The sequence below is a fragment of the Arachis hypogaea genome, chromosome 18, assembly GCF_003086295.3.
Source record: "Arachis hypogaea cultivar Tifrunner chromosome 18, arahy.Tifrunner.gnm2.J5K5, whole genome shotgun sequence".
NCBI classification, from domain to species: Eukaryota; Viridiplantae; Streptophyta; class Magnoliopsida; order Fabales; family Fabaceae; genus Arachis; species Arachis hypogaea.
In genome coordinates this window covers 106,876,344-106,899,466 of record NC_092053.1, presented here as the reverse complement: position 1 = coordinate 106,899,466, position 23,123 = coordinate 106,876,344, and the positions used below count along the sequence as shown (strand labels likewise).

General features: G+C 35.4%; 1 protein-coding gene and 1 long non-coding RNA gene across 9 annotated transcripts; one reads left to right on the top strand and one right to left on the bottom strand.

Annotated features, from left to right (window-relative positions):
* Window positions 1–1,289: 1,289 nt before the first annotated feature.
* Window positions 1,290–8,983, bottom strand: LOC112770936 (uncharacterized). Of its 8 annotated transcripts, none has more exons than XM_072226162.1 (14): window positions 8,191–8,827; window positions 6,865–7,050; window positions 6,416–6,542; window positions 6,226–6,295; window positions 5,714–5,910; window positions 5,089–5,164; window positions 4,877–4,960; window positions 4,713–4,792; window positions 4,389–4,515; window positions 4,122–4,181; window positions 3,969–4,019; window positions 3,730–3,888; window positions 3,268–3,400; window positions 1,290–1,687 (listed from the first exon to the last, which is right to left on the bottom strand). In XM_072226162.1, exons 4-14 carry the CDS (start codon window positions 6,277–6,279, stop codon window positions 1,527–1,529), a joined length of 1,182 nt encoding a protein of 393 aa, XP_072082263.1. In that variant the 5' UTR covers window positions 6,280–6,295; window positions 6,416–6,542; window positions 6,865–7,050; window positions 8,191–8,827; the 3' UTR covers window positions 1,290–1,526. The 8 variants fall into 8 exon arrangements, with proteins under 8 accessions (XP_072082263.1, XP_072082262.1, XP_072082264.1 ...); XM_072226161.1 differs by having other exon boundaries at window positions 6,523–6,542; window positions 8,191–8,255; XM_072226163.1 differs by lacking the exon at window positions 8,191–8,827 and adding an exon at window positions 7,941–8,160.
* On the top strand, window positions 8,498–22,128 carry LOC140181721 (uncharacterized). The gene is made up of 3 exons (XR_011876827.1): window positions 8,498–8,775; window positions 19,435–19,569; window positions 21,832–22,128. It is a non-coding gene; the product is annotated as an uncharacterized lncRNA (long non-coding RNA).
* Window positions 22,129–23,123: the final 995 nt, after the last annotated feature.

Here is a 23,123-nt window from a genome sequence, read left to right as displayed (position 1 = left end):
TCAAGCACCATCAATTTCACAATAAAATAATCAATTTAATCCATTAGGATTTTATCACTTTTATGACATAATTTGAGAAAATAACTCTATCTAAACCTTTATCTTAATTCCAAACTCTTGAATAAATTCTTTTGTATTCAAAATCACCAACAAAACCTATTTTACAATCAATAATAATTTCCAATCATATTATACTTTCTTGGATTATTCCAATGTAGAAAAAGGTAAAGATTCGCTCACCTTTGATGCTTGAAAGTTTATGATACTAACCTTTTTAAAGTACGATTTTTAAACCCAAAATATCAAGTGATTTAGCACCCTTGTGCCTGTATGGTTGAAATTTTTAGAGATGAAGAAAAGAGATTTTTCAACTCACCTTGACGAAATTAGTATAGTTAGAAAAATGGTTAGATGGAGAGGTGAATTGGTAGGAATTTCGATCAAAACTTTGGATTTTACCCATCAAATCAGGCTTGATGATTACGATGAATAATGTTCAAAATTTTATATTCTCTCTTCAATATGATACAAATTTGAATGAAATGGATGAACATGAGGAAGAAACAGTATTGGATTAAACAGTATTGGATTTTTACCCAATACTGTTTCTTCCTCATGTTCATCCATTTCATTCAAATTTGTATCATATTGAAGAGAGAATATAAAATTTTGAACATTGCAGCCGAGGCTTGGTGCTAGTGGCAGGATCTGCTGCCTCGCAAGTAGCTGCACCCGGGTTCAAGTCCTATGAGAAAAAAAATGAACCCTTAAATGAACTCATGTAGTGTATGTGAGTGTGTTGTGTGGGTGTGTAATACATGAGTAATGCCTAGAATTAGGAGTTGTCTAATCCATCTAACAAAAAAAAAAAAAAAAAAAGTTGAATACCAGATCCAAATTAGGAGTTAAATGAACCCTTAGGCTTTTCATAATGAATTATCACTTCCTGTATGAAAATTACGTTTGATGTATATTTACTTTGTTATCTCAATCTACTTTAATTAACAATAATAAGATTGACATAATTATTTCAGATCCAAATTATATTGAAATATTTCGACACAAATTAAAATAATTTTTAATTTAATTACACCAATGAATTTTTCATTAAATTTTAACTCAGTAATTATGTGATTCCCAAAACACACTTCCTATCCACTAAATAAGTATTATTTTTGAAAACAAGCTTAAATATCAAGTACACAAATTTATTCAATTTAGTTTTTTTTTTTTTTTTAAAAAAAACGAAAATCGGCGAGTCGCGTCATTGGAATCTTAGAAACCTCTAGTTCAAATGAAACTGTAAATGTACTAGTATAAATTTCAATTAAATCTTGAACATACTATTATGTACATTCGACTTCACATTTCTTATAATTAAGAACAATTCAATAAATAACTAATACATATAACTTGCTAAAACAATGTGAATATTTCGAAGAATACTTCTTGTGTTGAATTTTCAAATGCTATCTTTGTATATTAGTTAGAGATGAAGTAGAACGATCATGTTGATGAACACACGGCTAAACTAGCAGCGGTGCTGTCAAAGATTTTGAAGGGTTGTTGAAATCCATAGTGCAAGTTACTGCCACACCAACCAGTGCACATAATGCAGGAACAAGACCCAAACCTAACCTTGTAACTGAAAGGACCATTTGTGTTCCTTGGAGCTGTGGAGACACATCTGCATTGTGGTCAATTAACACTGTCAAAATACAAAAAATGTATTTGTTTCGGCTGGCTTCAGCAGCTGCTTTTTTTTTTTCTTCTAGATATAAAGAACTAAAAGAATAGCCTCTAAGAAAAGAAAATTCAATTTAATTTCTAATCTAACCACCCCGGAAAAAAAAGCCTGCATGGCACCCATGTAAGGACCTAAATTTCCGTTTGGTTCAGTTTCCACTCTATGCAGCCAGGCTATTTCACATGGAGGACTTCCCATGTTAAACAACATGGGTTAGATAGGGAGGGTGATAGGAGGCTACCACAAGGTGTCCAAAGTCCTAGGTTAAGGTCCCATTTAGAAAGTTTCAAAAGCTATTTTTTGGACTTTTGATAAAATCAAGTCACATTAACGGTATTTGATACAATTTTTTAAAGGTAAATGCTATGGTGCCTTTGAGATTGTGCCTAACTTATTAAAAATGGCAAATAGATAATATTTAATAAATTTTAAATATTTTACTTTTTATTTAAACATTTTATTTTTTACTTTTAAAAGCAAGTTAGGCAATTTAGGCACCATAGTAAAAGGCACTATAGTAAAAGGCACCATAAAACTCACCTTTTTTAAATATGCTTTCAAGTTTTAACTTTTTCAAAAGTTGTTTAAGAGCTTTTGAAGAAGGCTCTTCTTCTCAAAAGCTATTTTATCACTCTTATTTATTACACAACTTTAAAACAAGTACTTCTATAATAACTTACTAAACATAAAATAACTTATTTATAAATTGTTTTTAATATAAGTCCTTATGTTTTAAAATCTTTTTTCAAAAGAACTTAATTAAGTAGTTTACCTAAAGTGGCTAAAAGTATTGATGATTGCTAAGGTATCTAAAGTTTGATGCTAATTTAACAAAAATGGTTAAAAGTCAATATTTAATTTAAAAAGTATAAAAATAAATAATTTCTAAATATTTGATATTTATTTTAAAAAGTAAGTTTGGCAATTTTGGCAACAAAACAAAAGGCGTCATAGAATTGGCCTTAAGTGTTATAGGATGCTTGTATTTAAGAAGAATAGTTCTTTTGTCTTAACAACTACTCCCCCTTTTCAAAATAAATATCGCTTCCACTTTTTGAGTTTATTAAAAAGTTAACATATTTAGATAAGCCTTTTGTCGAGATACATTAACTTTTCAATGAACCCAAAAAAGTGAAAGCTACACTTATTTTGAAATGGAGGGAGTAACTTTTGAAGTGTGGTTCCCCACCTTCCATATGTACTTGATAGGTTCAATTTCTACTGGAGTTGGGACAAAACCCCTTTGAGGAAAAAATGCCCTGTATGTTTTAACAAAAATCATATGTTGGACTGTAATTGGAAGATTTCGTGCACTCTAAGTTTGAGCTTGGACATGCTAACTCTATGAAGAAGAATATAACAAGAGCATAGAAAAGTTTAAGCCAGATATGTCGTATCCTGCTATTGTAGGTAGCAAGAATCTACTTAAATTTCATTATTGCTTCCCATCGTCCAGTCTAATGTATACCTTTAGGGACGGAGAGAATTATCATAGGATAAAATAAAATTAACAAACTTACTTTGATATGACTGAAGAACATATAAAGCAAGCCCGCATGAAATTTTGTCCACAAAGCTCAATGATCCACAAACAAATGCACAGCCATTAAGGTCCTCACCAATGAGAAAATTTTGCATGCTTACTGCAGTCACCTATTAAAAGAACACCACTCAATAATTCAACATATTTATATCTGATAAACAAATCCTTATTAATTTGAAGTTTGAACCAACATAGAAGGAATTTATGACAGGGTGCTATTAGTGTTAAACTTCAGCATTTGATTTTTCCTCTTATTGACCAAAGTTGTTATGTCTAAACTCTAAACTCTAAACCTTACATTTTTTAAGAATAGAAACTGGTAAATTTACCTTACATAAAAGTAATAAAGAAAAATAAGGCTTCAAAATTGCATACATAAAATAAAATGGACATTTCTTTTTCTTTTGACAATTCGAATAAGTAGAAGATCTTGCCATACCGTCATCAGAGCATTTGCTATGCCAATAAATACTGATACTATGTACATCACATAACTCATATTTCTTGTTAAAAGAAGGATCACGGCACCGCAAAAAATCCAAAGAATGCACCCAGCAGAGTAGTAGGCCTTCAGCCTTCGACCGGTCCATGCAATCTCCTAACAAAATAATAATAATTTTAACTATGGAAATGTAATATGGTACAATATAATCAATAGAACTTATTTAGTATGCAAACCTGTAATGCAATAGATACAGCGAAACTGCATATGTATATAATAGCAGGAACCTAATTCAATTATCATCAAACAATTGTTATTTACTACAACTTCAAATATATAAAGATCAACAGACTGAAATGAATTAAAAATGGGCTAAATTTCTCATGTACCAAAGCTTTGGCTGATTGGGCCATATGTAGGTCATTGATGACAAAGAATGCAAGGTATGCCTGAAATAGAAGCCATTTTGGTGTCATAAGTATTCATGTTATGTTTCATAGGAAATCTAAATGCCAGTATTAAATTTCAGTTTCCTTTTAAATGTTTCCTGACTATGCGTTCTCTTCATACCCAAACTTGCAGCAAAGTCTATACATTTCAAGCCTCTTCTCTTCCGATGAGTAAATAAGCGAAAAATTGTTAGTTGTTGTGCTAACCTGTGAAACGTTGAGAACTAATCTCGTGAGAACATAAACAAGAGCAACCTGATAATACAAAACTCTCTTGAACCAATAGACCCATGAAATCCTAGCATGAACTGATCCATGTACACCAACCTTCAATCTAGGAAAATAACAAAAGAGAATTTCTCAGTTTTTCAACAAATAATGGCCTAAATTGATCAAACAACAATGAACAACTACAAGACCTTAACTCTGTATAAGTTTGATTATTGCACAATTTCCAGTGATAATATTAATATACTACTAGAAACAACAGAAAGCTTTGATTATAAATTGTAGTTAAGCCTACAAGCACACCTGGGTTCTTTGGTTGCAAGATGAAATATGCCAACGAAGCAGCAGCCAATAAGAATTGACAGATATGCAATCCAACGGTACTGCTCATTTGGAATAATAACAAAGTGATTATGCTTGATGTCAGCTACTAATAGATGGATATAAACAATTACTAATACACATACCTGATTTTCAACACCAGCATATGTTTTCCCACTAATGACACTGAATAATATCAACGCAACTCCATAAAGACTTAGGTTGGCAACCTTGAATAGATACAATTTATATAAATTAATAATTTATAAGGATATCAATCTTGATGATTTAATATAAATCCCTCCCCCAACCAAAAAAAGAGGGATATGTAGCATAAGGAACATTATGAGAATATTACCATGGTAAAAGCATTGCGACAGCTAGCTAGTGCCACTCTGCTGGTAGAGTTCAATGTGATGCAAGTAACCATGGACCTTCAAGAAAGCAATTGAAGAATTTATAAAATAATGATAATCTTGGTATCCCACTTAGGGAAAGATTTACATAACCATTAACCCTGTTAAGAATTGCATTAGTGATTGCTTCAACCAAGAAACTTATGAAATTGGAGTGTTCATTTAGATTAATGTGTTTAGAAATACACATTTCATGTCATTCTTAGACTTATTTAATGAAGTAATAGCCACAACAAACAATTAAGCTGCTTAACAGACATCAGAGAATCAGTATCAGTTGTTTTGTCCCCATGAAAATTTTCATGTGTGAATAGTATGTATTTAGTTTAACAAGAAAAATCAGCTAATCTAAATATTTTGACAAATGAATTTCCAAAAATATAAATAATTCAAGGACGCAAGGATATCCAAATCTCTAGTCTATATTGCCAAGAACAGAGCTAAGAACACTTTAAAGACAAAAGCACCAGCCGACTGCTTTTATTTTGATGTTTGTAACTGAAGGACTATATTCAACTAGAAATTAAAAAGTAACTGAAAAGAAGGTAAACATGTGGAAATTATTACATGTGTGAAACCTGAGTAGCAGCCCAGCCTACATTGAAGATTGCTGCAAATGCACTGTAACTGGCAGTTTCAAATGTTTTAGAGTTGGAACCGAAGATTTTACATGGTAGACAACCTCCAAAAACAGAAGAAAAAGAAACAGCCACCAATATGGATCCGGCAGCATGCCAAATCTTGAAATGCCCAAATCTGTCTATCTATAAAGCAAGACAACAGAAACAAGCATTTCTATCAATACAAGATCTCGAAAGCATATAAACCTTGGTAAAAATGCAGATATTAAATAAGCAACAGGCAGATAAAAATTACTCAGATTACTTCCACAAAAAATCCACATTATCATGAAGATTAAGACAAGGAATTTGGATGAAAAGGAATCGAGAAATAATGAATTTAACTATTTTATGAAATAGTGATGGTTTACAAGGATGATTTTAGGCATACGTAGAAACCAACAGCAGCATACGATATATTTCCTAACAATGAAGGAAAATATGTGTCCAAGACATTACCAGTTCACCAGCAAATATGGTGGCAAAACCATCAGCCACTTGACCTGAAAGCATCACAACCGCTGCATCCCTATGAAATGGGGAAAAAGAAATATCAAGTACACAAAATAAGAAACTATGACAGATTCTGTCAAAGATATTAGAATAGAAAGCTTTCTCAAGTTATTGAAAATTAAAAATGTTATACAACTTTGAAAATCATTTGTCGTAACATTGACATTCCAACATAATGTGCCTCTTGCAAAAATATTTCTTGTAAATGTGTATCTGTAGTATGTTCACAGGTTCATGTCCCACCTCAACTCGAACATTCATGCCTGAAGCAGGCGAAATGCATTAAGTTATTATCTATTATCAATTTACAGTATTGGAACATTTGCTGCTAAAGTTTACAAAAAATGTAATTGTGCATCAATTATTTGTGTTCTACAATCCACTAAATCAATTTGATTTTGCAAATCAGTTCAAATCCATGTAATTATTAGGCTAGATCCTGACAATTGGACTAGTGAAATTCTAATGGCAACCATTTATATCATACTTAAATAAAATATCAATTAATACAATTTTGCACAAAAGATAACTATACTCTTTGACATGTCCAAGAAACTAAATAAGAATAACAAAAGGTTATTGCACCTTGGTGAAAGTCCAATATCCGTCAAGAACAATAATAGATAGGTGAACCAACAAGCAGCCGTAATGTCATTAAGCATGTGTCCCATGCCATAATAGAAGACAGGCCATCTTCCTAAGGGCTTAGTAAATGAGTCATCTTCAATGATAGTACCCATGATGAGGGCTTTGGTAACTGCAACCCCAAACCTGAAAGGTATAAAATGAAAATTTTCATTTGCAGACTTGCAAAATTGCTTTTTCTTTTTCATTTTTTTGGATTTGCGCCAATTTTGAATAGGTTTTTCCTCTTCTTTTTTATTTGCCTTACGCTAAACCTTTTCTTTTGAGATCAACAAAGGTCGACCTCTAGATCTTTAGATCATAAAAACTCCACTACCTTGTCATGAAACCACTTGTCCCAGAAGCTTAAAGGTACATAAATGGTTATATTTCTATCAATGTATAACATCATATTGTTTGTTAAGGAACCTTCCTACTCAAATGAATGAAGAAAAGAACCCTAACACAGTAACAGTTGAGTCTCTATCACATTGAAGACTTAGTAAAGAAAATCAATGAACTGTAACAAAGCTATAATGTTCCAAATGCAGTCGAATAAATCCAAGCTATAATCTGGCAACATAATAAGCATCCAACAAAAAGAAGGTAGGGCTTGTAAGCACAAGAACAAAACAGATGTACAAAACTGCCAAATGCCATACAAAACTAGAGTCTATAGAAGCTGCTTATATTCAGACAGATGTACAATTATGACAATAAACACAGCATATTTGAATATTAACAAGAAGATAACAAATTTGTATCAGGGGTCCCAATCATACCCCTCTCCCTCTGCCCCACCAAAAGAAACAGAAGGAAGTTTCTTGTAATAGAGCCAAATCACAGCATTTTTGTACCAAGTTTCTCAGTTTCTCTTTCCAAACTCAAATTCCTTATACCACACTTTCCCCAAACTTACTCCATCAATTAAATATACCACCTTGCAGATTAAGTAAAAAAGCATCATATCTACCAGGGTTAGAAACAGATCATATCACATATTACCCAAAAAAAAAAAAAAAAGAAAATTGCTTTACCTAGAAAGCAATTCCAACAACCGCCACTGAAAATGAAATCATACTTTCGAATTTCAAAATATAGTCACAACTCATAAAGCACTGAAAGAAAACCAAGTTGCAGGAAATTCAAATTTTGCAAAACATCAATCACATGAAACACAAAATCCGAAACATGCAGAGAAGAAACAAAAGGTGGGAGAGATATTCCTAAATCAGAAAACTAAATTGATGATGAGATGATGGAGTTTATGATTTGATAACTACTTACCGAAAGAGAGAAAACGTGAAGGTCAAGCAAAGCAAAGCGCCACATCAAAGACGCGCTTCCATAGTGATAAAACTCACCGTCAGAAAACCAAGTTGGATATAAAGGCTCAGAGAAAAAACAAAACACAAGAAACCAAAGATAATAACAAATATATCACTTTTTTTTCTAAATCACATGGTCACAATTTTCAAGGGGATATCTTTGTATGACATATCCGACATCATCCACCACAGCAAATCTATCCTCACAGGCTCACAGCACGTAACTGGAATTTAAAAAAATATTAAATATCTTTTTTTCTGTTTTTGGAAGATAAAAACTATATAATATGGCTGTCACTATTGAAAATTCAAGTTTGTCGTTGGCTCTCTTCTTCTTTCTGATTGCGTTATTCAGTCGTTTGGGCGGTTGAGTGCAGAAGTAGTGTGCTTTTCTGATCAGTGATCAGTTGGTGGGAACCAAATTGTGTTCCAAATATTGTGGAATGACAAAAATGTCCCTTAGTGGGAAGTGGCTGCTATGGCGTCATCAGCATCAATGGCCACGTTGTGGCGTCAAGGGACAGCTGCCCTTTTACATGATAAGGTACTTCTCGCCCAATTGGAAATTAGAAATTAGAAATGAGAAATGAGAACTTGGGATGCATTTAAGAAGCAATATCTTTATGAGATTGATAGGAGATATTTTTGTATGAAATGCTATTAATTGATTTGCGATAATTTTACGGGATTTGTTAATTTACTTTTAAGAATACTATGATATAAATTATAAATACATATAATCAACTTTGATTGGATTGGTCAGCTATCTCATTTATATGTTTAAATAAATGTCAAAACTTTGACTTTAGTCTATATATATATAATAATTTATTAATCAATAATAAATTATCAAATAAAATTTTAATTTACGATAAATTAATTTTTAATTTCTCAAATTTAAAGTTTCATAGACAAACAAAAAGTCATAACAGTATAATTAAACTTATAATATAATACAATAATAACTAAAGTAAGACTGAACTTATAATTTTCACTATCTTATTAAAATTAATGTATTATTTGTAAGAATGGTAACTTAAAGGTAAAAAATAATATATATATATATATATATATATATATATATATATATATATATATAGATATATATATATATATATATTAAATTAATAAACAACACAATATGTATTATTGTTTTTTATAAAACAAATATTAAAATATTAATTCAAATATCATAATTAATTTTTTATTAATCTATTTTATTCAATACACTAGACATAATATATACAATGTCAAATTAAATCATTAAACAACACTTTAACATTATTTAATTCAAATATTTAAATGTTATCTTATTTATAAAACAAAAAGAATAAAGTTAGCTAAAAAACAAACAGCTATAAAAATAGTCTGAATGTTGTCGAAACAATACTTTTGGTTTGTTGTCATCAAATACTAATGATATGAAATATGATTAGTGTTCTGAACAAAGATGACATAATGAGAATACAATTAAATGAGAAAAATGACGTTATTAGCTAAACGGCTAAGTTATTAAAATTAATAAAGTTATTAACTCACGAAATTATCAAATCATAACATTAAACACGAACATTATTAAAGATAGTAAATGTCTAATAACAATTATGTTCATATTTTTTGTTGTGACTACGAGTTTATGAGATCTGGAGATTGAAGATCTTAACTTGAGCAACATTAGAACCAGATTGGGAGAGCTACCTGTAAGATACATCAATACTTAAGTTAGTAGTATTTAAAAGAGTTAGTGTATGTTAGAGTTTATCTGATCGACACTCATCCCTTCCTCGTCTTTCAAACTCGCGACGTTCGTTATCACGTCGTGGTGACCTCCTCTATCTTTGAGGTGAGTGCAAACGTCATCGATTGTTATCTTGTTGTTGATCAGGGATCTTTTTTGGGATTTTCCTTTCATGACTATGATCTTCATGGCCCATGGCCGTACGACTTTGAGACCGAGATTGCCTCGATTGTCATCACTCTACCAAGTGACATTTCAACTCTACTTGGCAGTGTTATAGTTCTTGCACTTTATGGCGCATTTTTTACATGGCATAAATGTTATCGTTCCCTAATCCAGCAAAGTGACGAGTCCTCGTGTTCTGAGTTTTGACATTATGGGCTTCAGCATTCTGCACCTCATGTTTTTCAAACCCTAGGGGAACTTGATATTCTTCATTGGTAGGAGGTGTGACATTTGTGCCCATCATCATAGAATCGCTCCTTAAAAGGAGTGATTGGGTTGATTACTGAATGAATTTTCTTATTAGCCATGGTTTAGACAATATAGGATCCCCACAGACGGTGTCAAATGTCCGTACCTTTTGTTGTGGTTACGAGTTTATGAGATTAGGAGATCGGAGATCCTAACTTGAGCGACGTCAGAACCTGGGCGAGAGGGCTACTTGCAAGACGCTCCGATGCTTAAATCAGTAGTATTCATAGGAGTTAGTGTTGGTTAGAATTTACCTGTTGAGTTCCCTTTCCCTTTATTCCCTTTTCCAACGTAACGGTTTTCTTAGGCATTTATTGCCTTTAATATCTATTTTAAAGCCATATTTTGATAGTTTTGTGAGATTTCGACTTTATTAGTCTTAATGATATACATGTTAATTAGTAAAGTAGTATTCTCATTTAACCATGATTATGAATTCTTCGATCTTGTCTAGGAAAGGTTACATCGGAGAGATGTAATAAAAGAAAAAAGGAGAACTCAACAGGTAACAAATTGTTTACTGTATCACCTGAAATACTATTGATATAAGCATCAGAGTATCTGGTGCGCAGAAATCGTGACACTTCATTCCTTGGTAACGGAGCTAAAAACTTAATACGCACGTTCATAATCTTAGTTCTTTGTCACAACTTCGCACAACTAACCAGCAAGTGCACTGGGTCGTCTAAGTAATAAACCTTACGTGAGTAAGGGTCGATCTCACGGAGATTGTCGGCTTGAAGCAAGCTATGGTCATCTTGCAAATCTCAGTCAGGCAGATTCAATTGATTATGGAGATTTTATTATTAAAAGATAAATAAAACATAAATTAAAAATAGAGATACTTATGTAATTCATTGGTGAGAGTTTCAGATAAGCGTATGAAGATGCTTGTTCCTCCTGAACCTCTGCTTTCCTATTGTCTTCATCCAATCATTCATACTCCTTTCTATGGCAAGCTATATGTTAGGCGTCATCGTTGTCAATGGCTACATCCTGTCCTCTCAGTGAAAATGGTCCAATGCGCTGTCACTGCATGGCTAATCATCTGTCGGTCCTCGATCATACTGGAATAGGATCCATTGATCCTTTTGCGTCTGTCACTACGCCCAGCACTCGTGAGTTTGAAGCTCGTCGCAGCCATCCCTTCCTAGATCCTACTCGGAATACCACAGACAAGGTTTAGACTTTCCGGATCTCAAGAATGGCTGTCCATGGATTCTAATTTATACCACGAAGACTCTGATTAAGGAATCCCAGAGATACTCATTCAATCTAAGGTAGAACGGAAGTGGTTGTCAGGCACGCGCTCATAGGTTGGGAATGATGATGACTATCACGATCATCACATTCATATTGAAGTGCGAATGAATATCTTAGAATCGGAATAAGCTTGAATTGAATAGGAAAACGATAGTACTTTGTATTAATTCATGAGGAACAACAGAGCTCCACACCTTAATCTATGGTGTGTAGAAACTCTACCGTTGAAAATACATAAGAGCAAGGTCCAGGCATGGCCGAGTGGCCAGCCCCCATAAAGGTCTAAGATAGCATAAAACTGATCAAAGATGTCTAATACAATAGTAAAAGGTCCTATTTATATCAGACTAGTTACTAGGGTTTACAGAAATGAGTAAATGATGCAGAAATCCACTTCTGGGGACCACTTGGTGTGTGCTTGGGCTGAGCATTGAGCTTTACACGTGTAGAGGCTTCTCTTGGAGTTGAACGCTAGTTTGTAACCTGTTTCTGGCGTTTAACTCCACTTTGCAACCTGTTTCTGGCGTTTAACTCCAGAATGCAACATGGAACTGGCGTTGAACGCCAGTTTGCGAAGTTTAAACTCGGGCAAAGTATGGACTATTATATATTTCTGGAAAGCCCTGGATGTCTACTTTCCAACGCAATTGAGAGCGCGCCATTTGAAGTTCTGTAACTCCAGAAAATCCACTTTGAGTACAGGGAGGTCAGAATCCATCAGCATCTGCAGTCCTTCTTCAATCTTTGAATATGATTTTTGCTCAAGTCCCTCAATTTCAGCCAGAAAATACCTGAAATCACAGAAAAATACACAAACTCATAGTAAAGTCCAGAAATGTAATTTTTATTTAAAAACTAATAAAAATATACTAAAAACCAACTAAATCATACTAAAAACTATGTAAAAATAATGCCAAAAAGCATATAAATTATCCGCTCATCACAACACCAAACTTAAATTGTTGCTTGTCCCCAAGCAACTGAAAATCAAATAGGATAAAAAGAAGAGAATATACTATAAATTTCAAAATATCAATGAAACTTAGCTCCAATCAGATGAGCGGGACTTGTAGCTTTTTGCCTCTTGAATAGTTTTGGCATCTCACTTTATCCATTGAAGTTCAGAATGATTGGCATCTATAGGAACTTAGAATTCAGATAGTGTTATTGATTCTCCTAGTTCAGTATGTTGATTCTTGAACACAGCTACTTTAAGTCTTGGCCATGGCCCTAAGCACTTTGTTTTCCAGTATTACCACCGGATACATAAATGCCACAGACACATAACTGGGTGAACCTTTTCAGATTGTGACTCAGCTTTGCTAAAGTCCCCAATTAGAGGTGTCCAGGGTTCTTAAGCACACTCTTTTTTTGCTTTGGACCTTGACTTTAACCGCTCAGTCTCAAGTTTTCACTTGACACCTTCACGCCACAAGCACATGGTTAGGGACAGCTTGGTTTAGCCGCTTAGGCCAGGATTTTATTCCTTTAGACCCTCCTATACACTGATACTCAAAGCCTTGGATCCTTTTTACCCTTGCCTTTTGGTTTTAAGGGCTATTGGCTTTTTGCTCTTGCCTTTTGGTTTAAAGAGCTTTTGGCTTTTTCTGCTTGCTTTTTCTTTTTCTTTCTCTTTTTTTTTGCCATTTTTCTTTTCTCTTTTTTTTGCAAGCTTTTGTATTCATTGCTTTTTCTTGCTTCAAGAATCAATTTTATGATTTTTCAGATTATCAATAACATTTCTCCTTTTTCATCATTCTTTCAAGAGCCAACATATTTAACATTCATAAACAACAAATTCAAAAGACATATGCACTATTCAAGCATTCATTTAGAAAACAAAAAGTATTGTCACTACATCAAAATAATTAAACTAGTTTCAAGGATGAATTCGAAACCATGTACTTCTTGTTCTTTTGTAATTAAAACATTTTTCATTTAAGAGAGGTGATGGATTCATAGGACATTCATAACTTTAAGGCATAGACACTTAAATACTAATGATCATGTAATAAAGACACAAACATAAAGCATAGTAAACGAAAAATAGAAAAATAAGAACAAGGAGATTAAGGAACGGGTCCACCTTAGTGAGGGTGGCGCCTTCCTCTTCTTGAAGAACCAATGGTGCTCTTGAGCTCCTCTATGTCTCTTCCTTGTCTTTGTTGCTCCTCCCTCATAGCTCTTTGATCTTCTCTAATCTCATGAAGGATGATGGAGTGCTCTTGATGCTCCACCCTTAGTTGTCCCATGTTGGAACTTAATTCTCCTAAGGAGGTGTTGATTTGCTCCCAATAGTTTTGTGGAGGAAGGTGCATCCCTTGAGGCATTGACGTTAGGATTTTTGTCAGTAAAGAATTTCATAAAAACAGTCACGTTGTAGATATAGTCTCTAAACCGACAGAAATCCCTTCGTACAAACGTTTTGATTGTCACAAGTAACAAACCCCTTTAAAATTGATAATCGAGTATTTAAACCTCGGGTCGTCTTCTCAAGGAATTGCAGGGAGGTGTTCTTATTATTGATTATGAAAAAGTGTGTTTTTGGGGAATGTTGAGTTTGGGCAATGCGCACAGGTATATTTTCAAGCAATAAAAATAAATAAATAACTGTAAAGTAAACTCTTGGCAAGGTATGAGAACCGAAAGTCCTATCCTGGTTATCCTTATCAATTGTGATGAGAATTGGATTTTTCTCCCACTTTGTTAACCTCTAACTATGAAGGTAAGTTAAGTGGATGAATTAATTCTGATTCCTCAAGTCCTAGTCTTTCCTTAGGAAAAGTTAGAGTTAGTGGAACTCGAATTAATTCTTGAAGAATTCCAATTTTCAATCAACAATGAGTTTGATAACTCAAGAGTCTCCAATTATTTAACCAAAGCCAAAAGGGAAGAAAGTCTACTTAAATAAAAATAATTTGGATAAACACAGAGCATTAATAAATTAAAGAGAGCAATCATAAGTCTGAAATACCTCAAATTATATTAAATAAAATATTCAAATCATAACATGGAAAAGTTCATAAATTAAATTGGAAAAACAAATAAAAATAAAGAACTTGGGATTGAGAGTCACTCCTAAAACTAAGAGAAGTCCTAAATCCTAATCCTAAGAGAGAGGAGAGAACCTCTCTCTCTAAAAACTACATCTACTCCTAAAATTGTGAATATGAAAGCTTGATGATGAATGGATGCATTCCCCCACTTTATAGCCTCTAATCTGTGTTTTCTGGGCCGAGAACTGGGTCGAAAACAGCCCAGAAATCGCTGGAGAAGAATTCAAACACGCTGATTTCTGTCACTGCGATGCGGCCGCATGGAGCACGCGGTCGCATCGCCTAGCGTCAGGGCAACTATTGGCATATTATATATCAAATCGAAGCTCCAGACGTTAGCTTTCCAACGCAACTGGAACCGCGTCGTTTGGACCTCTGTAGCTAAAGTTATAGCCGTTTGAGGACGGCTAGACAGCTTAGCAATTTCTCCAACTTCTTGTATTCCTTCCACTTTTGCATGCTTCCTTTCCATCCTCTAAGCCATTCCTGCCCTGTAATCTCTGAAATCACTTAACACACATATCAAGGCATCTAATGGTAATAAGAGAGGATTAATAATAAGCAAATATAAGATCAAAGAAGCATGTTTTCAATCATAGCACAAAATCAAGAAGGAAATATAAAACCATGCAAATATTATGAATAAATGGGTAAAGGGTTGATAAAATCCACTCAATTGAGCACAAGATAAACCATAAAATAGTGGTTTATCAGGCATCTCAGGGATTTCATGGTGGGGGATTTCCTCATGCTCTTGTTGAGGTCCATGATCTCTTATTTGCTCCATCCTTTTCTTAGTGATGGGCTTGTCCTCTTCAATGAGGATGTCTCCTTCTATGTCAATTCCAGCCGAATTACAGAGGTGGCATATGAGGTGAGGAAAGGCTAACCTTGCCCAAGTGGAGGACTTGTCAGCCACCTTGTAAAGTTCTTGAGGTATAATCTCATGAACTTCCACCTCCTCTCCAATCATGATACTATGGATCATGATGGCCCGGTCTATAGTAACTTCAGACCGGTTACTAGTAGGAATGATTGAGCGTTGAATGAACTCTAGCCATCCCCTAGCCACTGGTTTGAGGTCATGCCTTCTTAATTGAACCAGCTTGCCTCTTGAGTCAATTTTCCATTGAGCTCCTTCCTCACATATGTCTATGAGGACTTGGTCCAACCTTTGATCAAAGTTGACCCTTCTTGTGTAGGGGCGTGCGTTCTCTTCCATCATTGGCAAGTTGAACGCCAGCCTTACATTTTCCGGACTGAAGTCTAAGTATTTCCCTCAAACCATGGTGAGCCAATGCTTTGGATTCGGGTTCACACTTTGATCATGGTTCCTAGTGATCCATGCGTTTGCATAGAACTCTTGGACCATTAAGATCCCGACTTGTTGAATGGGGTTGGTGAGAACTTTCCAACCTCTTCTTCGGATCTCATGTCGGATCTCCGGATACTCATTCTTTTTGAGCTTGAAAGGAACCTCAGGGATCACTTTCTTCTTAGCCACAACTTCATAGAAGTGGTCTTGATGGACCTTTGAGATGAATCTCTCCATCTTCCATGACTGAGAGGTGGAAGCAATTGCCTTCTTTTCCTCTTTCTAGAGATTTCTCTGGCCTTAGGTGCCATAAATGGTTATAGAAAAACAAAAAGCTATGCTTTTACCACACCAAACTTAAAATGTTTGCTCGTTCTCGAGCAAAAGAAGAAAGAAAGAATGAGAAGAAGAAAAAGAATGGAGGAGATAGAGGGAGAAGGTGTATTCGGCCAAGGGTAAGAAGAGAGGGTTATGTTGTGTGAAAATGAAGAAGGAAAGAGGGGTTTATATAGGGGTAGGATGGGGTTTAGGGTTCGGCCATTAGGGTTGGGGTTGGGAGGGAAAAGAGTTTGAATTTTGGAGGTAGGTGGGGTTTATGGGGAAGAGAGGATGGATGTGAGTGGTGAAGAGGTGATGGGAAAGAGTGATTGAGGTGATTGGTGAAGGGTATTTGGGGAAGAGAGTTATAAAAAGGTGTGAAGAGGAGAGAAAAAGATGTGGGGATCCTGTGGGTTAAGGACTTAACATCCCTGCTCCAATTAGGCATGTAAAACGCCCTTGCTGTGCAATCCTGGCGTTTAACGCCAGATTGCTGCTTATTTCTGGCGTTAAACGCCCAAATATAGCCTGTTTCTGGCGTTTAACGCCAGGCAGATGCTTGTTTCTGGCGTTAAACGCCAGCTTGGTGCCTGTTTCTGGCGTTAAACGCCAGACAGATGCTTGTTTCTGGCGTTTAACGCCAGACTGCTCTCCTCCAGGGTGTGCTATTTTTAATGCTATTTTTCATTCTGTTTTTGATTTTTCAGTAGTTTTTGTGACTCCACATGATCATCAACCTACTAAAACACGAAATAACAAAAGGAAAATAAAATAGATATAATTAAATAACATTGGGTTGCCTCCCAATAAGCGCTTCTTTAATGTCAATAGCTTGACAATGAGCTCTCCTGGAGCCTCACAGATGTTCAGAGCATTGTTGGAACCTCCCAACACCAAACTTAGAGTTTGAATGTGGGGGTTCAACACCAAACTTAGAGTTTGATTGTGGGGACTTTGGTTGACTCTGCAGTGAGAGAAGCTTTTCATGCTTCCTCTCCATAGTTACAGAATGAGATCCTTGAGTCTTAAACACAAGGTTGTCCTCATTCAGTTGAAGGACCAATTCTCCTCTGTCCACATCAATCACAGCTCTTTCTGTGACTAGGAAGGGTCTTTCAAGGATGATGGATTCATCCTCTTCCTTCCCAGTGTCTAGGATTATGAAATCAGCAGGGATGTAAAGGCCTTCAACCTTTACTAACACGTCCTCTACTTGTCCATAAGCCTGTTTTCTTGAGTTGTCTGCCATCTCTAATGAGATTCTGGTAGCTTGCACCTCAAAGATCCCAACTATTGGTTCTGCTGTGCCGATTGGATGAGTGAAGGTTTCAACTAAAATTATTGGCTTTGATAGTGGGACTCACTATGTTGCTGCCCCAACTGTAAGTGATAGGAGTGGTGAAGTCCCAAAGGGTTCTTCTTGCATTGTTTTGTCCTTTGGCCATCTTCTTTTCTTCTTCTTTTCTAGCTCTTGCTTTCTTTCTTAATCGGAATAGAGTTAGTTCGATCTCAGAATCGTACTAAAGAGGTTCAGGATTATCACTCCCTTGCATACATAAAGAAATAAATCAAAGGTACGTGTGGTAAAAAAGAAAACTGAAAGAATAAAATAGAATAATACAATAAAAGAGTAAAAACAAACATAAAACAATATCTAATTTAGAGATTCAACCCAACATATGTTGTCAATCTCAGTTATATAGCCAACCCGACATGTCCTGGTAGCTAACCATTGGACAGTCCCTCGTCCTTGTTATTATAATTTTGTAAAAGGGATATGAGTTGTATGTTTTATATGTATATTACATTATAAGCTATTTATGTAAGATACCATAATGTATGTAATGGTAAGCTAACAGCGTTAATCAACAAACAACCACGCCTATAAAACTCAAACTCTTGTTATCTGAACAAGTCACAAAGCATGACAGATACTCAGAGTATGCAATGAAGCATAGTCAGTCCATTCCCAAAGCTCTAATAGGAATGAACTGCTCTGATACATTAGTGCACCAGATCGTTCAAATAATACCATGGTGAGTGAATATTGTTCCCACGAGGATTAAAAAATTGAGCATGCAAATATCGAGTTAAATTTCTAATTAGATAAAATAAATCTGGATTAATGAGGAGTCGTATCTTTGCTGAAACATAAAAGTGCTTGAATGTTGAATGCTAAAGAGCAGTGAACGTGAACTTGAATAGGAGAGAAAATAATTATGGAGAGTGTCAAGGGTTTTAGATGTAGGAACCGTGATTAATTAACCGTTTAATTAAATAATTAAATTGCCCAAAATAGGATCCAAAAATTTAGAATGTGAATTAGAAAATTTAAATATGATTTTTGGACTCAGTAGATTTTTCTGAGTTGGAAAATATAATTATCTGCGAAAAACCACATAAAAACATGAACCGGTAAATGAACCGACAGTACCGGCTTAAATCGGTCCGGTACTATACGAAAATAATAAAAACAGTAGGAAACCTTAGGAAAATAGTTAGAATTGAAAATCAGGCACTAATTTTAAAGGTCTGGCCCGAAATTTGGCCAAACGGGCCAAAAACGCTAACAGGTTGAACCGGGCGCAAGCCCAACATATATAAGTTCATTAAATGAGCCCCATTTAGCTCATTTAACACCAAACACAACACACACACCAGCTGAAAAGAAGAGGGGAAGAAGAGAGAAAGTTACTATTCACTCTCTTCTTCAATCCATCATATCTCGAGCTACGGTGTTCCGATTTGCGTGTCGTCAGCGGCTACGTGAAGCTCTCGCTGAGCCTGTTACTTTCATCTAACCTTTGTTAGTAAGATTTCTAATTTTTATCTCCTTTCCTCTGCCCTAAGAATTTCGAGTTTGTGGATTTTTGTTTAGAGTGAAATTTGTGTTTTGGTTGTTTAGGTACTAATCATTAGTGAGGGATTGTTGGGTTCTATCCCAAATTTTAGTGGATAAGGTAAAGTTTCTCAAGAACCCTTGTAAATTGATATATTATGGGTATTATGTTTTGATTTATATGAAATATATGTTGTTAGTTTGAATATTGGAGCTTGTTGGAATTGCCTTGGATACTTGGGAGCAATTGGAGTTGGATTGGTGACTTGGTTGTGTTTGGAAGCTTAATTTGTACTCAATCTTGGGGTTTTAGTGCATATTGGGAATCGGCCAAGGTATGATTTCAGTTTCCTTTGTGTAATATATAATATTTCTAGACACTTAGACTAGTGACCGATAGGATAGGTTTGGATTGTATTGGTTGTTGAACTTGTTGAATGATGATGTATGATGATTTGATGATTTTGGCTATTTTTATGAATTGTGATGTTGATGTTGATAAGAATGATTTTAAGGATTGAGATTGAGGTTGAATGAGGTTAATCATGATGAATTGTGGTGATATAATGATGATGGATGATTGTGTTGGTTGAGAAATGGTTTTAGTGTGATATATTTGATATTTGAGGTTGAGGATTATGTAATGTGAGTGGAAATTTGTATGAATGGTGAATTGTGACATAAGGGGTAAGTTATGAGGTAAATTGGAGTTTGGTATGGTTTTGAATTGGTTTTGGTTATGAATTTTAAGAATTTGAGAAATTAGTGAATTTTGGTAAAAATGAATTTTAGTAAACTTTGACAGATTATATCTTGAGTTACAAGTTTTGAAATTGAATGAATTTTATATCAAATTAACGACAATTCAAAGAGCTTTAAAACGATATAGATTTTGTAGAAATCTGAATTTTGAAGAGAAAGATAAGATTGTTGGAAGTTTGGGTCAGAAATCTGAAATTCTGTGAAGTTGCAGAATTTGTGATTTCTGGTTTGTGTGCGCACGTACACTATTGTGTACGTGCTCTGATCAGTAGCAATTTTTTACTTGTGTGTGGCCTTGTGCGTACGCACAGCCTTGTGCGCATGCAGACCCTGTGAAAATTTGAACACATGCATACGCACACTCTTGTGCGCGCGCACAAACAGGGAGGTGCCTACTGTTGGGAGTGCTAGCACACTCTGGTGCGCACACAATCCTTCGAAATTTGCAACTTGTGCTTACGCACAGTCTCATGCGCACGCACATACTGGGAATGGCAGTCCGTTTAGGGCGATTGCACGCATCAATGCGCACATTTAAAATGAAAACTTTTACCTTCTGTGCATACGCACACTTCTATGCGTACGCACACTTCTTGAAAATCCTTCTGGGCGTGCGCACGCACAACCCTATGTGTACGCACAACCCTATGCGTACGCACAACCCTATGCGTACGCACAACCCTATGCGTACGCACAACCCTATGCGTACGCACACTATCCTGCTTTTCAATAAACATATTATTTTTAACTGTTTTACCTTACTGGCAAGCTTGAAAACTTCCGTAACACTTATCTAAGATTCCTTGGCTTGTTTTTAGGTGTCAAAACTTGGGGGATGCTTTTGGTAAGTTTAATTAGATATTTTTCTTGTAAAAATTTTAGAAAATGGAGACTTAGGTTTCTGAAGTACTGAGGATGGATTAGTTGAGAGAGATGATGGAGTACTGTAATAATGATTGACAAAATGAGTTGTGGAAATTATGAATTTATAGTGGTTGAGATGGGTCTGGGATTCGGAATGAAATGGTGGATTACTGATATACTGAAAAATGATTTCTGAAAACCACTACATTACTGTTTTGTACTGACATTGTTGAGACGCTATGCGCCTGGCAGGGACGGTAAGTTAATCCCGCCTGTCGAGGTCACGGCAGCGGTGTAAGGACGGTAGGTTTATCCTACTTACGTTGAGATGTAAGGTCTATGGCAAGAGTATTCCGCTCGCATCCCTTCGTAATCACTAAAGTGTGTAGGCACTGGACCGTGATCCGGGCACGATATCTCGGGGGTTCCCATTATGAGACCGAAGGGTAACATCTCCATGGAGATGTGTCGGGTTGGCAGTTGAACTGACAATGTGATATCACAGCCAATAGGACAGGCATTCATCATGTGCATCTTCTATCTGTTTGTTTGCTTTGCCGACTTGAAATTGCTTGCCTAATTGTATAACATGATTCATTTCTACTTGAATTTCTTGATATACATGCGATACTTGTGTTTTACTTGCATTGTTATTTATCTGTGTATTCTACTGGGATTGAGGAGGTTCGGAAGGTGGTAGCGATAGGATCGCATATCGGTTAGGCTGGCGAAGGCTATGGGACAACGGAGAATTGTTAGATTAGAAATCCACTAAGTTAGATTATCCTTTTTCATTGGGGTTTTAAAGTTAATGTTTTAATTTATGTATGTTTTAAGCTTGAATCTCATGATGGATATGAAACTCTAGGATTGCCTCTGGCATCCAGGAGTCTTATATCTTACATCACTGGGCAATGTTACCATACTGAGAACCTCCGGTTCTTATTCCATACTTTGTTGTTATTTTTCAGATGCAGGTCGTAACCCACCTCGGTGAGTTGCTTTGATAGTGACAGAGCGGAAGATCTTCACTTTGTTTTGAAATCTTTTGATTATTTTGTTTAGCTTCTCTCACTTTTTTATTTATTTTGCCTAGAGGCTTACTTTGAGAGGAAGTTTGTATAAGCTGTTTTACTTTCAAAACTCTGTATGTCTGCATATACTAGTCGGCTTAAACTCCGCGAGCTGCGGCTAGTATCCTTTGACTATTATACTCTTATATTTTGTTATATTATATTTACATCTTATGCATTAGGTTTGTAGCATCATGTTGCACTTTTTGAACACTATTTTTGCGCTTATTTCTTCATCGGGCTTCTAGAATTATTAATTTTCCATATATAAATATGTACAAGCTTTAGAATTGTCGTAACCTTTGATTAACCTTTGCTTTATGACGCGAGGTAAGGCTTAGGATAATTAGGGTGTTACATTTAGTGGTATCAGAGCAGTTCATCCTCGTGAGCCTGAGGGATGGACCGATTGTGCTTCAGTGCATACCCTATGTCTTTTCTTTGATGCTATTTAGGTTATCTAATTGATATTGCATAGCATGCTTGTTTGTGAGTGCCTTTTTGGGAAAATTGAAGTACTAGGCTTTTGATATTGAGACTGATCACCTAGATATCGACTATTTGGTGTAGACAGAAACCCTAATGGCTACTCACAGAAGAGGTCGTACGTGTTCATGAGGAGAGACTGAAAATGAACAACCGGCCGATAACCATGCCGAGTTTATGGCAGCAATGGCTAATCTTTTGAATACCTTGGAGGTGAATGCTGCTACAACTCTGCAAGCTATGCAGAGGTTAGGTCAACTAGCGGGAAACAGAAACGGTAATGGAAATAGAAATGGAAATGGGGATGGAAATGGGAATGGAGACGAAAATGGTAATGACTTGGGAGGTGCTCCAATGACCTTGGCTACATTTCTCAAGGTTCATCCACCAACTTTCAGAGGTTCGACCAACCCTATGGAAGCGGATAATTGGTTCCAGGCTATGGAGTGTGCATTACAAGCTTGATGAAGGGAAAATTGTCGGTGTAGAATTTCTCAATGAAATCTCGTTGCAAGTATAGTTTCTAAACCAACAAACAATCCTCAATAAAAATTTTGTTTGTCACAAGTACAAACCCCAATAAAAATAACTGAAGTATTTAAACCTCGGGTCGTCTCTCAAGGAATTGTAGGGAAGTGTTCATGTTATTTGTTATGGGACAAGTATTTTTGGGGTTTTGAATAAAGGACAAGAAACATAAATGA